Source organism: Fringilla coelebs (assembly GCF_963513975.1).
Source record: "Fringilla coelebs genome assembly, chromosome: 3".
NCBI classification, from domain to species: domain Eukaryota; kingdom Metazoa; phylum Chordata; class Aves; order Passeriformes; family Fringillidae; genus Fringilla; species Fringilla coelebs.
The window spans coordinates 93,542,134-93,558,527 of NC_140030.1; the positions used below are offsets into that span (position 1 = coordinate 93,542,134).

General features: G+C 37.5%; 1 protein-coding gene across 1 annotated transcript in view; it reads left to right on the top strand.

The window, feature by feature from the left end:
* Positions 1-2,409: 2,409 nt before the first annotated feature.
* Positions 2,410-16,394, top strand: part of KCNK2 (potassium two pore domain channel subfamily K member 2) — a gene marked incomplete at its 3' end in the record, with an annotated part of 104,494 nt that continues 90,509 nt past the window's right edge. The window contains exon 1 of the mRNA XM_084202013.1: positions 2,410-2,536. Within this exon, the coding sequence (XP_084058139.1) occupies positions 2,503-2,536 (34 nt within the window). The 5' untranslated portion in view covers positions 2,410-2,502. The remainder of the gene's footprint in view (positions 2,537-16,394) is intronic.

The window sequence follows — 16,394 nt, forward strand, 5'->3', positions numbered from 1 at the left end:
ACACAAAATTTACAGGGAGTTGTGGCAGTTGCTCACAGAACTGAGATACACAGTTTAACAGAAATGAGACCAGGCAATTTGTGTGCTTCAGTAATAACCAAATGATCAAAAATAGCTTCAGTAAAGAGAATCGATCATCTGAAAGCATTTTCATAAACCTGCACCCCAGACAAATGAGTTTGCCTGTAGAAAAAAAAAAAAAGACAAGCAATCAAAACAGAATTAGAGCAGAAACTCATGTTATGTGGAAAATCTCTAATGATCATTTATGCTTTTAGGCTTGCTTTGACCACCTTTGGTGGTTCTTGCAGTTCTAAGAATTTAGTTGTTTTTTTTTTTTACCCGAAATTCCTGGGACTTGGTTTTCTGTGGTATTGATTTTGGTTGGTTTTTAGGTAGTAGCATGTACAGGTTTATTTTCACAGAGACTGAAGGATGGATCAAAAGATCTGTATCACTTCAAATTAAATGGGAGCAGAGGAGCATTGTCTATCAGAACAGTTGAGTTACTTACAGAATAGCTGGGACTCTGTATTATAGATGTGCAAAAGTAGAAAGTATTCTCTAATTTAAAGTTCTTACACTAGTAATTAGTAGCAACACGCAAATAAGTCCTGCTGCAAGGCAGATTTTCCTTGAATTTGCATGTCCATCTCCACCATAGCTATATGGCTCTTGGTAAGAACAAAGTTTCAAAGTCAATAAAAAATACTGCTGAGTTCCTGTTTTGTTTGGTCTTTGTCAACTACAACTCATACTTCCAACTTTTAACTGCAAAAAAAAGACTAACAATCAAAGATAAAAAACAAAACCCTAGTGGTCTAAATTGTTTGCCTGACTTCAAGGCTTTAAGCAAAATATTAGAGCTCCCGGTGGAAAGTTGTGAAATTTAGGTGTGTGAAATAATTGCAGTATCTGTCACAGGGACTCACATATGGTGCTTCTCCCTGTTAAGAAGTTCTATGAAAATCTTAAGAAATGACTACATATGACTGTATACAAGCACTATGTTTTAATTCTATCAATTGTGGTTCTGTTTCTGGAGTCAACCTGTGAAATTAATGAGAAAAAGTTCAATTTTCATTGAATAGGAGTGGGAATGGGTTCTCTGTGACACAGCCTTCAGAAACAGGTGCTGGTTTTTTCTGATTGTATTGAGTTCATCACTTGGCCAAAAAGACTTTGGTATTAAATAGTGGCTTGAAAATGAAGCATGCATAGTTGTTTGGTTACATTTTAGAATCCCAGAGGTCAAGCTAGACTTTCTTTTGTTGATGAAGATATTCCTTTGCTTGTGCCTGCAAATATTTACAAATGGATTATATAGAATATTTAAGAGAGAGAGGGAAAGATGATTATAGTCATTCTCTTAATCCCCCATGACATCTTCAAGTATTTAAAATTGTGTGAGAAGTTTAGGACTAAGGCTATGTGACTGCTGTATTACCACATTACTTAAAATGCTATTCTTTGTCTACTTTGTTACGTGACTGTAGTGGCAATTATATTTTCACAAATATTGTGACTAACAGACCAGATTTTCTATGTAAGATTGCTCTGTGATACGATTTTCTAGAATAAGGAATAATTGCAACACATTCTTTTCTTTTAAGGAATTCAATGAAACGATAAGAAATATGCCTCAAATTAATGAGATCTGAACTTGGCAAGTCTGTGGGCAGCTGAAGGTAAGGACCTAAATGAATCAGGATCCTTTTTCAAAATGTGTCTCTGACATATTTATAATATTGCGGCACATGGAAGGGGATGGGAAAGACAAATTCCAAAAAAAAAAAAAAAAAGAAAACTGAATTCTAGAGATTGTTATTCCCTCCTTAAAACCACTAACTCCTCATCAGCATCCTTATCAATAACTATTAATACAGTTGAGAAAAGATGCTTAACAGCCTATTTTGTGACGGCTCCTTAGGAAAATCATAAATAAGAAAAGGAATTGTACCAATCCCCATCTTCCTTCAATAAACAGTGAAACAAATTTTCTACTTGGGGCACACCTGACATCCTGGGGACCTTTAGCAACAATTGGACTGCATGCTGCATATGGTTCATGTGAATGAGGCTTAAGAAAGAAAGAATTATTGGGAATGCTAGTTTTCATTTACTAATTTAAAGAAAGTATGTTCTTTCAAACCTTCTGGAACATTTCAGGTACAATTATTCAATCGTTTGAGACTCAGGTAATTTTGGTTCAGGTCTGTAGGCACTTCCTAACGTGTTGTATCAGTGACCATCTGTAAAGTACTATGAAAATTTACAACATTTTATAAATGCCATGTGTCCTAATTGCCAACTTGCCACTTTACCTTTATTTGTACATTTACTATTTTGGACAGGAAATACAGAGAGAGGAAATAACTGTGCTTCAAAAGAGAGTATGTTATGAAGAGATGACTTGTTTAGAAGACTTCTTAAACACAGCAATAAAGAAAATGCTTTATCTTAGAACAAAAGCATGGTGACTCCAGAATATTGCATCACCAAATGAGGAACCCACAAGCAAGACATAACTTTTACTGTAAGTACTGCTACTAAAGACAAATACATTGTTTAATTAAGTATTAACAGTTTTAATCAGTCTCCATTACAGATTTTCTGGATACTTCACCTTTGTTTTTTAATGATCATATATTCTTTCTGGAGTATTTGTTCAGCTCTGTCTTCCTTAAGATTTCATTCCCTTGCCTGAAAGGAAGAATTTCCATTGGCTTTTCCAGTTTATCTGTCCTATTGAGGTGGTTTTTTTTGTTTGTTTGGTTTTTTTTAAGTTTCAATTCTTCTGTTTCACGTCTGTCTTGTTCCTTGTTGTTTTTATCTCAGATTTTAAGGATTTCAATTTGAGTGATTTTGGCAAGTTTTGGTCCTTCTCACTTCACCACATTTAATCTCAGTACCCTTAGTTGTAGTCACTCCATTTCAAATTTTTGGGATTTTTCAATTTTATTTTTGAATGACCATATCACCTTTCCTTATTTAACTCTGTCTTCCGATTTCAAGATTTCATTCCCTTTCAGGAGAGGGAATGAAATCCAGCGATTTCAATGAGGATTACTTGGGCAAGCTTTGGTCCATATTCCTGCACTTCTTTTTATCACATTGGCTTTTCTTGTCTTTATGCCCTCTAAGCTTTTATTCTATTTTTTATTTTCAATTAATATTCTATTTAATTTCAATTCTTGTGTTTCTCTTCTGTCTCTTTGTTTCCCTTTCTTCCCAGATTTTAGGGATTTCAATGGGAATGAATTTAGCAAGTTTTGGTCCTTCTCACTTCACCACATTTCATCTCAGTACCATTGGTTGTAGTCACTTCATGTCAAATTTTCCAGATTTTTCAATTTAATTTTTGAATGACCATATCTCTTTTCTGGAGTGTTTGTTCAACTCTGTCTTATGATTTCAGGATTCCATTACCTTTCCTGTAAGGAAGGATTTTCTTTCAGGGGAGGGAATGAAATCTTGCAATTTCAATGAGGATCAGTTGGGCAAGCTTTGGTCCATATTCCTGCACTTCAGGTCCTCCCACTGGCTTTTACTGTTTATCTGTCCTATCAGGTTTTTTTTTAATTTCAATTATTTTGTTTCACATCTGTCTCTTTGTTTCCCTTTCTTCCCAGAGTTTAGGGATTTTAGATGGATTAATTTTGGCAAGTTTTGGTCCTTCTCACTGCACCACAGTTCTTCTCAGTACCATTGGTCATACTCACTCAGTTTCAAATTTCCTGTATTTTTCAGTTTCCTATTTGAATGACATGATCTCCTTTTTGGAGCTTTTGTTCAACTCTGTCCTCCGATTTCAAGATTTCAATGTGGATAAAATTGGTCAAGCTTTGGTACATATTCTTGGCCTTCATATCATCCCTTTGGCTTTTCTTGTTTTCACGTTGTTTCTGTTTGTTTTTTTAAATATTTCAGTTCTTTCTGTTTCCTTTCTGTCTCTTTTTTGCTTTTCTTCACAGATTTTAACGGTTTCAAATGGAAGAATTTTGGCATGTTTTTGGCTATTTCCCTACACCCAATTTCATCTCAGTAATCATTGAGTAGATGTTGAACCATCTTCAGATGGTGAACTAGAATGCAGAATTAGATAATTGATTAAGAATTAAATTTTAGGAAATGCTGCAATGACATACATATCAATTTTAAATATGTGTGTCCTATTTTTGTTGATGGGTTTCCTTTGAAATGTCAATTTTGTAGGAAGGTCTTTTTTGTTACAACTCTTGTGTATGCATTTTATGTTTCCTATATCTGCATGGTACTTAGAAAAATTGCACCAGTTATCCAGTATATGATTCTTGAGAATGCCTATTTGGGAAGCTGGAGAGATCTGTAACTTTACCCTGATCACAAATACCACTTTTATAGTGCGCATATGTTATATGTAGCAGTGTTATGATTAATTTGGAGCTTGGAAATTAAGAAACTGATGAATAGAGTGATCTTTTTCTAGAAAAGGATACTTTAAACAATTCTTTCATTTAAATGCCTTTACGTGAATAGTTACTGTGGCAGTCAGATATTGGAAGTCTGTGTTTTTATGTGGGAATTATCAGCAGGTATGTAAGTTTGGACTGCAAAGTTTTCTCAGGCCCTGAGGACATCTCAGTCAAAATCTTAGAAAAAATTAATGCTTCAGTGCTTAGACCACATGAAACAGGAAAACCTGTTTGCAGATTTCTATCAGACAAGGAATGGTAATTTGTACTGTAGTTTCTGAGTTAAACATGAGTCTTATGAACTGCTAGAAGAAGGAGATGGGTTCAGAATATTTCCCTTACTTTTCTGAGGATTTTTTGGGCCTTTTTTCCTCCCCTAAAATTTAGAGAAAGGCTGCTTCTTCCAGTGTTATGTATGTGGTTTTTCTTTGTAAGCAGGAATTTTCTCCTCCTGCTTGTTTGTCTTCAGTCCTCACATAAGGGCAAACAACAAGTAATAAATAATCTTATATTAGGCATGAAGAGCTTAGTACCTTCACAGTGGAACCTTTCGTGCCATGCAAGAGAGCTCTATTCTCTGATGCAGTTTCATTGATTGCAGAGTTTCGTGTCTTCTTTTGCATCACTGTCTGCTGTTTAAAATTTCTGAAAGTGAACTAGAATTTGTCTTTCCTTTATGTTTAATCATGCTGAAGTTATGCCTTCCAAAATACTTAACCCTCTTAACTGAAGGATCACTTCTCCTTGAAATAATAGAACTGTAACCTTAGACTAATTTTACTGCTTTAAGGAGTGTACTGCAGAGATGGATGTTCAGTTTGGAGTTACTGATCAAAAAGTCACAGTCTGCTGGTGATTTCTCCTTGTTATACTTTCTTTCCAGATCTGTTGTCTCTGAGTTATCAGTGATTACATATTTTTCTCTAGATTTATTTTAGCACTGCTTTCTCAAGCAATGTCAGAGGCTTTAGATAGCCTATCAATCATGAGCATTAAAGCTGAAGAATGAGCAGTTTTACTTCTTTAGGAAGATAATGCACTCAGTCATTCATTTTTAAATACTGAAAACAGTTGTTTTCTATAGGTTTTTTCCCATGATCAGTTTTTTTCCGATGATTCTAGAAAGTATGAAAAACAGCTGAGGTAAGCTATACTGAAGTACCAAGATTGCTGTAGCATCCGAGTGTAGCTGTTCCATTGCTTAAGGCACCACTGTAAAATCATGACAAATGAAGAATACATTTGCAAAGTCTAAAGGAGACGTCAGGCAGGTTGAATGTAATTACATAGCTAGAATTCAAGTAAGGCCCCAGGACCACTGGGAAGGAAAGAGTTGCTCACTGTTAGTAGGGTGCCAGGCAGGAATTGTGTTTATTTACGAGATAGAGTAACCTACAGTGCAGCCATAATTTAGAATGATAGAGTACTAAAGACAAAAACATACTGTGTGAGTAATTTCCAACCTGGTAATGAAGCATAATGGAATAGAGCCATCATGCTGTATTATGCAATCTGCATTTTATAGAATGTGTGAATATAAATTCAGTTATTTGCTGCCTATTGGAAGAAATTGCACCAACTTAATGTTCAAAACCATAAAGTATTTTTCAAAAGTAAAGGGAAGAAAGCAGCACCTCTGTCTTCTCTGAAATGGAAGTTTCATATAGGAGCTTGGATTAGTGGAACATAGGCCTTTTCTTTATCTGTGGCACTAAATCTATTATTAGACTTGTTAATAATTAAAATATTAGACTATATCTCAAAATAGTCAAAATAGTCCCATGCTGCGCCATGGGAATGTGAGGGTAAGTACCATAAAACCCTTTAAATATGAAAAACAAAGCATAATGCAAACAAGCCAACGAGATCAGATGGGATTTGAAGGTTGTGTGTAATGAACGTTTAATATGTATATCCTTAGGGTTATTGATGCTATTTTAGTATTTGCATGATAGCTGTTTCCAGAAAAGGCATATTCTAAAATGAGAAAGGTGAACCGAGAATAGAAATAAGGAAAAATCATAAACAGTCTAATAGCACAAACTGCAACTCAGCATCTTTCTCTGAGGATGTTGAAGAAGCTGAAGTAAAAGTCTTTTAGGAGAATGGAAGGAAAAAATATTTCTGGTTCTTCTAAATGCCTTAGAAATAAGTATTATGTTGGAAAGTGGAGGAGAAAGAGTAAAAGACTACCAAAGAACTGGCAGTCATTCTAATTTTTCACCTTGCAAATATTTTTTAAAACAGCCTAGATCATACTCCAGCCAAATGAATGGTGTTTTGTTCCTGTTTTTGTTCCTGATGTTTTGTTCATTGGTCTTCAACTTTTCTGTTTTCTAGATTAGTTAAGGAGCTGCATCAATACATACAGCCATGCATTTGTCAGCCCCCTACAGCTGTCCTTAGTTTTCAAAGATTATTTAAATTTATGTATGCTTACTATGTGTCTTTGATGTTTCTCCTGGACCTTGGTGAGAATTCCACTTGGTCAAGATCTTGAATTTGGAAGTATACCAAGTACAAGAACAGGGGAAAGCTGAAAAATGTCTGGAAGAAGATAATGTGTCAGGGCTTGAAAAAGACTGAGTAAAAAACCAGATAGAAATTAATTCCCAATACCTGTCAAGTTTGAAGTCAAAATGATCTGCACTACCGACAAAGCATGTTTGAGGATTTGAGAGGTATCATGTTGAGATTAAGGAGACTTTTTACACTTTTATTTTAATATGATTGATTGACATAGACAAATAGATGGTAGTTTAACTTGTTTGTATAACCACTTTCCATCTAAACTAATCTGCAATTAAAAGAGTGGATTTACTTCCTACATCCACTTTTGGAAGAGAAAGGAACCACTCTCTGCTGGCAGGCAAATTGACATAACATTCAACACAGTATAATGCTGAAATCTTCAGTATGATGTGGTAAGCCACAAAATAACATGAAGACAAATACCTTTTTGCTTTCCTTCCACTGTTTTGTTTATTACATACTTCTTTATTTTTCACTGGGGGAGAGGAAAAAGAATTACATGAGGTATCACCACTTTTAAGGAGTTTCAAGTTTTGAGAGAATACTTTTCTACATGAAACATTACAGTGCATAGAGTTGTCCATCTGTAATTTTCTGACTTACTCAAAGAGAGCCTGTCTTTCTAAAGGGGCGTCAGAGTGAATTGGGAGAGGGATATTTTTATTGCTGCAGTATTTCCTGTAAAGATAAAATGCATGTTCAAGGTGCAATGTAATAGAATACAGTCCAGGTTTCCACAGCACAACTTTCTTGGATTTTTTCTGCTTCCCCATTCTTAGGCCAGGAACTAAGAATTCTTTTCCTAACTGTTCTGCCGGCTCATGTTGACTAATAAAACCCAAAATGTTTGCGCAGGATGTTTCCTGTTGATACAAACAATCCAAAATCTTTGGGCAAAATTGTCCAATGTGATTTTTCAGAATAAGTACCGAGTAAGAATTGCCTGTGACTTTTGAGTTTTGGCCTTCAAAAGCATTGCTGCATTAGCACTCTCCTGAACCAAAATCAGTGGTAACAGTTGTGGGACACCAGCCTACCTTCAGGACCAGTGCTTTGGAAGGAGATGGAGTTTGGCTTTTTTTGGTCACTGTTTATTGTTTGAAATGGCACGAGCAGGACTGAGTGGATGCTCTGTTCTCTGTAAATGACTGTAACTGTGACAGACCAAGTGCTGCCCTGCGGGTGTGTGAGGATACCGTGTCAAAGCAAGTGGTTCTGGTGGTGGGAGCAAGGTGTCCCGATGCACCAGCAGTGGCTGTGATGTTCCTTATAAATTCTCATCAGGCTGAACAAAGACATTGGACCGCACGTCTGGGAGCTCTTGTACTTTGCTGTGCAGTCACCATAGCTTCACCCAGCCCATGTGTAGACAGAAAAACTGTTGGTTCACTAGCTCTTAAATTCTACAGTGGACTTCCACAAGCTCTTGGATTTTGTACAGTACATTTCAATAAGCTCTGAAGTTCCACAGCAACCTTCTTGGAGGTCCTGGCTCACGAGCAACAGCACACTGCCACAATCTCCCCACTCCCACAACAAACTTCTCAGGGCTGGGCAACACCACCTCTGTGGGACCCCCTCCTCCCATTACATCTTTCCTGCCACAACAGCCAGAAGGTTTGACCCAAAACACACTTATTTCTGGTTCTTTCCACCAGGTGAGTGGCACAGACCAGTGGTGACAAGGCTGTGACATTTAGTGCTCAGTCTGTATGGTCTGGGGAAAAAGAGAGAAGAATGGAGTTCTTATCTAGGCAAACTAATCTGTCAATAAGAGACAGAGCTTTCTGCAGGGAGCTCTTCAACTCCTGCCTCTGTCAAGCTACACCAAACTGACCTTTGTACAACTCTCTAACTTTTGACTCCTGTATTCTTTCTGTGCCTAAAGTAAAGCAATCCCACTTCAGTAAAATAGGAGGAAATTGTGGTAGAAAAAGTCTGGATTTTTTACTTTAATATTTTTCTGGATTTTTACTTTAATCTTTTTGCTGAAATGCTGATAATTTGCAGAGCATCATTAACAGTAAGCCTTTTTATTTTATTATTTTTTTAAATTAAGTTTTAGTGAAACCAGCATTCCAAAAGGAAAACTGTATTTTAATTCTTGAAATAAATTCATTGCATTGCAGGGACACTGGAATCTAAGTAATCAATGGTTTTTATTTTTTTTTTTTTTAAGAAAGTCTCAGGTTCTATGTCATGTAACACTGAAAGAGGTTTTAATAATTGCAGTCTAAAATATGCTTTGACACACATCCTTCCAGAATCTGGACTCAGAATAATAAAGAAAGGCTGTTCTTATACATAAAAGCAAAATTCTTTTGCCAGTCAATAATGTTTCAAGCAGAAATTCATTTTCATGACTACATTTACTTCAGAAAAAATATGAAATTAAAACGAGTACTCAAGATGCATGAAACAGAAAAAACATTAAATTACCAACTAGTGAGCTTGAAGCATCAAATTTTGCAAATTTCAAGTTAAAATAAGTTTAAAAAATCCCCAATGTCTTTTTTAAAAGAAAAAGAACATCACTTCTTTGGTCCACAATGTCTAAAATGCTTTAACTAATGTTAAAGTTAAAAGGAAGATGTTTTTACCCCTACCTAGCATTCACAATAAAAACCAAGGTACATGGAGTACCTCTTTTCTCCTTGAATTAATGCTAAGACTGCAGAGCTTCTTTATTTTCCCAAAAGATAGACCTTTTGTAGAGACCTTTTGTAGCAGACAACTTCACATTTTTTGGCCAGGGGCCACAAAGTTGAATTTCCAGGCAGCTTTCTTTCTTGTTTTAAGTGTGGAGTCACATCTTCAATTCTGGCTTATGAAATGGATTTACAAACAAGTGACAATGGCCAAAGTCTACTTTGAAGTCTGCTTCCAGCAGGCAGGAAACTATGCTCTGGAAATGTGTTTTCTGTGTAGGCTGTGCTCTAGAAGTGTGTTGCCTATGTAGGGCTATGTGCAAATGTGAGGCCACAGGGCTGGTGAATCTCTGCCAGAGGGTGTAAACAGCAAAAGTGTGTCTGTGTAAAGCTGGTTCATATGCTCTGCCTGTTTTCAGTGAAAATTAGGATATTTTAAGTTTTGATTTTAAACAAATTATATCATGCATTTATAGACCCACAGACGTCACTTTCCAACTAAGGGAAACTCCTTTGAAATGTGTTAAAATTTGTCACATAGAATCAAAGGTTGGTTTCATTGCTACAGGGTATTTGTTCTTTGAAAAAATACCCCAAAGAATTTTGATGCCTGGAAATTAGATATACGTTAGTGAAATGTTATCAAAACCTAGAGGTTTGGGGTCAAATTAAAAGCTATTGCCATCATTTGGAGTATCCTTGATAAAAGGATTTTCTGGGAGATCAGTAGATCCCACAAAACTTGTTTAAACATTTACCTGGCTCTCTTAGATGAAGAATGCCTATTGCTGGTCACATGTAACCTAATTTCCCTTTAATACTGAGCATGGCTATGAAGCAATTTAAAAACCCCAAATATATCCTAACATCTTTTTGAATCTTGATTAAGTTTTTGTCTTCATCTTGGACTCTTCACAAGTTAAAAGAGTCACTTATTTAAAAGCTTGATGGCTAAACTAGGAAAGTATTTTATTTACTTTGGAAGCAGAATTCAGATTAAAATATAATGTGTTTTACTGATGGCATGTGGTGAGAAGAGAAGCCCAGAGAAGAACAACATTTTTTCCACAAAATGAATTGGTAGTTTTAGTTGTTGTTGTTGTACTGGGACGATGTATTGGACACAAATAGATCAGCTGGAAAACAACTTAGGGGAGCTCATATGTTAATTTTGTATGTTTATACTAAAAAAAAAAAAGGTATGTGTAGGTTATTAAAGAGAAATATTATTTTGTCTCATTCTCTCCCTCACAGCTTTGGACTAATATATGGTGTATCATATTATAAACTGAGTGTATGTTAATGCTAGAAAAAAGAAGTTTCTTAACAATCATTTGAATAATGGAGTGTTGCTAGCTGAACTGATCATTTGAAAATTCATTGAGTTGCAAAGTAATCACAGAATCTCCAGCTTTATTATCCTTGATGTCACTGAAAAATGCTTGCTGTTGTGTTGTTATCTTTTCATTTTCATCATGTTCCAAACCAGAAATGTATCACTATCTGAAAGGTATGTTGGTAGGCAATAAAGAAAGGCAAGTGAAAGGTCAAATCTCTTGCAAACTGGTGAAATTAATAACTTAAATTTAAATAGAAACCACATTGCACGGCCAGAGATATAGACTATATGGGTTGCACTATGATTTATAAAATTAAGAATGTTGTCATTAAGGGTGCTTGGAACTATAGCATTGGCAAAATTCCCACTGACTTGGCTTTAGATGTGTGCTGGATTCTTGGTTGGTTGAGTTAAGAACACCTGCTTGGATTTCCTCTGCTCTATCTAATATCTCCTCCCTTTGTTCCTACTCTAAACAAAAATACATGTACAAAACAAAAACTCCTCACTGGGAGACATGCCTACATAATGATTTTATCTTGCTAATATTGCCATAATTCCCTCAAATAGATCTTTCAATTTTCCCACCTCCCATTTGCTTTATATTTGCTCACAAAATGACTTATTGTGAGCACTCATGTACAGATGGGAAAATTGGTGGAATGGTAAAGCAAGCGTTGGCATCATGCTTTGTTTCCTCAGGCTTGTAACTCTACCTCTAAAGAGCTCTCTGGAGGCTGCTGTAGGATCCCTTCAAAATCTTGCTCTGCCCCCATTCCTTGGCTGACAGGGATGCATTCAGGGATGTTAGAACCACCCCTCAAGTGGCAGGAGGGATGCAGGGACTGTACCAGAAGTGGTGCAGGTTGATCTTTGTCACACAGAAGGCAAGAACTTAGGTCACACCCCCAACCATAAACACATGGCTGAGGCTGTGCAGCCTCAATGGCTCTGAGGGTTGAATCTTCACCTCTTCTGGGAGAGCTCTCATGGTGGGAGTCTGCCTTCACTCCAGTGTTCCTCTTGTGTGAACAAGGCAGAACTTTGACTCGTGGTTACATATTTGTATGGGATTATATTTGGTTATCGCAATGCCACAGCTGCCCAAACAGCCTCTGGACAGCTCTCCAGAAGAAAGGCAGGCAGATCAGCAGGGTCCATCTGTAACATGCATGTTACTGGCTGAGCCTTGTGTACATAGTCTGATCTCTCCCAGAATAAGTATTTGCTTCTGAAGCAGTCTGGGCAGGCAGAAACACTGGAGCTGAGTGCAATATTTTGAAAATCACTATTAACTTATATTACAAAATTTTGGTAAAGATGTACTTCCAGAGTAACCTTGGCTATTGCAAAGAACAAAATAGAATTTGAAGATTTAGAGAGGTGATTCTGTCCCTCTATGCTCTCAGCTGAGACCCCACCTGGAGTGTTGCACCCGGCTCTGGGGTCCCCAGCACAGGAAGGACATGGACCTGTTGGAGCAAGTCCAGAGGAGGCCATCAAAGTCATAAGAGGGATGGGGCACCTGTCCTGCAAGGAAAGTCTGAGAGAACTTGGTTTCTTTAGCCTGGAAAAGGCTTTGGAGTGACCCAATTACAACCTGCACCTGAAGGGAACCCACAAGAAAGATGGACAGGGTCTTTTTACAGCAGTATGTAGGAACAGAAGAAAGAGGAATGGCTTCAACCTGAGAGAGAATAGGTTTAGATTAGATGACAGGAAGAAATTCTTTACTATGAGGGTGGTGAGGCACTGGCACAGGTTGCCCAGAGAAGCTGTGGATGCCCCATCCCTGGAAGCATTCAAGACCAGGCTGGATGAAGCTCTGAGCAAGCCTGGTCTAGTGGAAGGTGTCCCTGCCCATGGCAGGGGGGTTGGAACTATGTGGTCTTTAAGGCTCTTTCCAATGCAAACCATTCTATGATTCTATTAAGTGATATCTACTGCTACGGAACTTTTCCTGAGGCCTTTTGTAGGATGCTCTGGTGCTTCAGGTTGACTACTTTCAAATGTTGTTGTAACAGTTTTAAGGAATTTTGAAAGCCATCAGTCATGAAGAGTATGAAAACCCCACCACTGCATATATAATCTGAAGTGAAAAGGTGTATATATAGAAATAATGTGATGAAAAATGACAAGCATTCTCACACTTTTGCCACAATTGGGTATCTTCAGACCATCAGCAAACAAGGAGAAGACACTCAGGACATATCACGTGCTACTGCTTCCCTTGTTCTTTGTATGTGCTGCTGGTAGTTGAGTCCTTTTTGAGCCTGTGAAATTGCTACTTGAAGGGAGAGCTGTGGCTTTACAGCGGTTCTGTGAGTTACTGAGAAAGGGCCACTCTCAGCCTCTGAAATAAAGGCCACAAAACCAAAGGAGAAAGTGACAGTATTTATCCTTTTCAAGGTAGGGCAGAATTATTGCGGTTGCCAAAGTGTATGATAACAAAAGTAAAATTAATTGTAAAATTCAATTGAGATCAGTGCTGAAGCTTAGTGAAACCAGTATTTCACTGCAGGTATTTAACAAGACAGTCCTGGGCCCTGCACATGACCTGTGATGCCATTTGCCTGTACAGCAAGTGTTCTGGGAATCTTGCTTACAGCTGCTGCAAAATCATTGGTCCTTTTGCTGAATGAATACAGCCTGATATCAAAAATCCAAAATAAGGTGAATATAACCTCTGCCTTTTTGCCAAAAGTAATAAAAGATTTATTTAAAGAAAAAGTAATTTGTAGCAATCCGTTTATTTCTGGTATTCATCAACAATACATGATATATTAAAAAATGCATCTGAAAATCCTATTCTTTATATAAATAAGAAGAAAAAACTGTTTTAGCATAAGTAAAATCCTCAGTGAGAAGAAACCATATGTTACCCACTTTGCAAAATACACATCTTTGGTCTTTTATGTGCTTCATTCCATTAATCTTGCCTTTATGCAGCCTGTAAGGAGGCTGGGATACTTCAAGAATCTAATTCAGGTTTCTATGCAACTGAGATAAGTATCCAGCTGAAGGGGACAGCCCCATGAAAAGCTCACCCAGACTGCTATTGTGTGGTAAAAAGAAGGCACACAGAAGAGGAATGAAGTCCTGTGTAGAAGTCTTCTATAAGCTACAGATGCTGCTGCTTCCACAGAAAACTGAACCCTTGTGCAAGGACGAGAACATCCTCTTCACAAGTGTAAAGGCATGGAGTAGGGTGGTTTAAAAGATCATATTTAAAACAGGTGGATGTGAAATGTCTCTCAATAGAGATATAGTGACGGGAAAGAAAAGTGCTTCTATATCCGGGAAATATTCCTATCAACAAGCTTTGCTAAGGTATTTGGGATTCCTAGTAAAAACTCCAGAAATCCTGGGTTTAGGTGTGGGTGGAGATCAGCTTCTCCACAAAAACTCAAGTGTATTCAAAGGTATAGGCAAACAGAACTGTGCATGCCTCCAGCTGTATGACTAGAGAGTGTTGTAAAGCAGCCTCTATGACAGATCTCTAGGCAAAAAATCACCAGCTCTTCAGCAGAGAAGAACTTAACCTTCCTTGCACAGGTTAAGAATGGGGGGAAAGTCTATTGTTTTCTTTACATAACTCTCAAACATTCTTTCAAAATACTACAGCTAGGTAGGCTTTTATCTGGAAACCTCTGTTTTGGCTTCTCAAAAATGTATTTACTGATCTGTTGGGCACTGTGCACTTTTAAGCTAACATTAAAATGGGCATCAAATCTGTTTCTTATAATCTGTGGGAAAAACGATGGGATGGGAACTTTGCTTTTACTGAGCTTATTCAACCTTTCAGAGAGCCTTAGCCATGCACAGTTTTTCTGCATGGATGTAATTATACCCTGTGCTTTAGCTATGGGTGTATTTGGCTTTCTGCAGAGAGAGCACAAGAGGATTTACAACACTCATGAAAGAGCAATGCCCTCATCCTGGCTGGTGGCAGAGAGCAAGGCATCAGGACGCACATCTGGCGTAGTGGGAACAAGGCTCTGTTTCTGTTCTTTGCTGCCTTGAGTTGGAGATGGTGAGAAGGTTTTTTTTGAGGTGTATTAAAATATCTTTGATGACAGAAGCCAGTTCTTCAAGGAAAAAAACTTTGCTCACAGAAAAGCACTGGTCTAACTGAAGCTTCCCATGGGAACCTGCATTTCAGCTCCACCTTGGAGATAATAGGGCAATGACTTGATACTGCCAGGCTAGCTAAGGTGCTGGATCAAGCAGAGTAAAACTGTCTCTTGACTGTTCAATATTCCAGGTGAGCCCTGACCTGCAGTAATCCATCTTCTGACCACACGTGCAGTCAGTGCACACACTTCGTTCTTACTTTAGTGCCAGCAGTTGCCTTCCTTTTTTTCCCTCTTTATCAGCATTGGCCTCTGATGCCCTTTGATGAAAGAAAAAAAGGGTATTATTTATCCAGAGTGAGAAAAGTAATTCTAAACAGCGGAGAAAATAAAGATGGAAAAGTCCTGAAAAGAAAATATTTAGATAACCAAGGAAATCAGAGTCAGCCCATACCCACTTTTCCTGATTCATCTTCCTTGCTCTATCCATAAACATCTATTTTGTTCCCTTTGGCTGCCCCAGAAAGGGTTGTCCTTCTATTCCCAATTATTTTTTTTCATTTTCACAGAGGACAAAGCACAACTTCTTCTGCAGTTTACAAGCACATACTATAAACAGAAATATATTGTAGCAGAAAGTAACCTTGCTAACATATGCAAATAGCAGAGAAGAACGTGAGGATTAGATTAGAAAGGGTAAAAACAGTCTAGTAATATAAAGAAGTAGCAAAAGCAGAAAAAGGGTGTTCCCCCTGCTTTTTAAATCTGTCTTTAAATTATTTACTTGGCACTTTGACAGCTCACAATTTAAATTATTTCATTCATCTTAATATTTAATCACAGTTTTTAATTATACTAGTAACTTGAGGCTACTTCTTAATTCAGCAATAGCTTCATCTTCTATTAATAAATGGCACATACCCTTGGCCTTGACACTTACTTGCTGTGAGTGTTTCAGCTTTGGTAGAACATGCAGTTCAGGACACTGTTACTGCATCTTAAAGCTCAAATCTTCTTAAATTATCAGTACAGCATTTAACCCTGATGATAATAATTTAGCATAAAAGTGTTCAGTCTTCACTGTAGTTCTCAACGCTACTGTTGCTAAAATTGCAGATCCGAGAACAAGTACTTAGAGAAAAATCTTACTCAGAAAAATATTCTTCCAGATGATTTTTCTTCTCAGTCTGGAGAAGAGACAGTCTGGTACCTGAGAGCTGTGGGTTGGATATCTATGTGTGGCTGGCAGGATTTGGGATGAAGGCCTTGGGGGATTTTTTGAGCTGCATGCCAGATGAACTCCCTTGCTGGGGTTACAGCTCTCGTGTGGCACTGGGCTGCGTTGGTT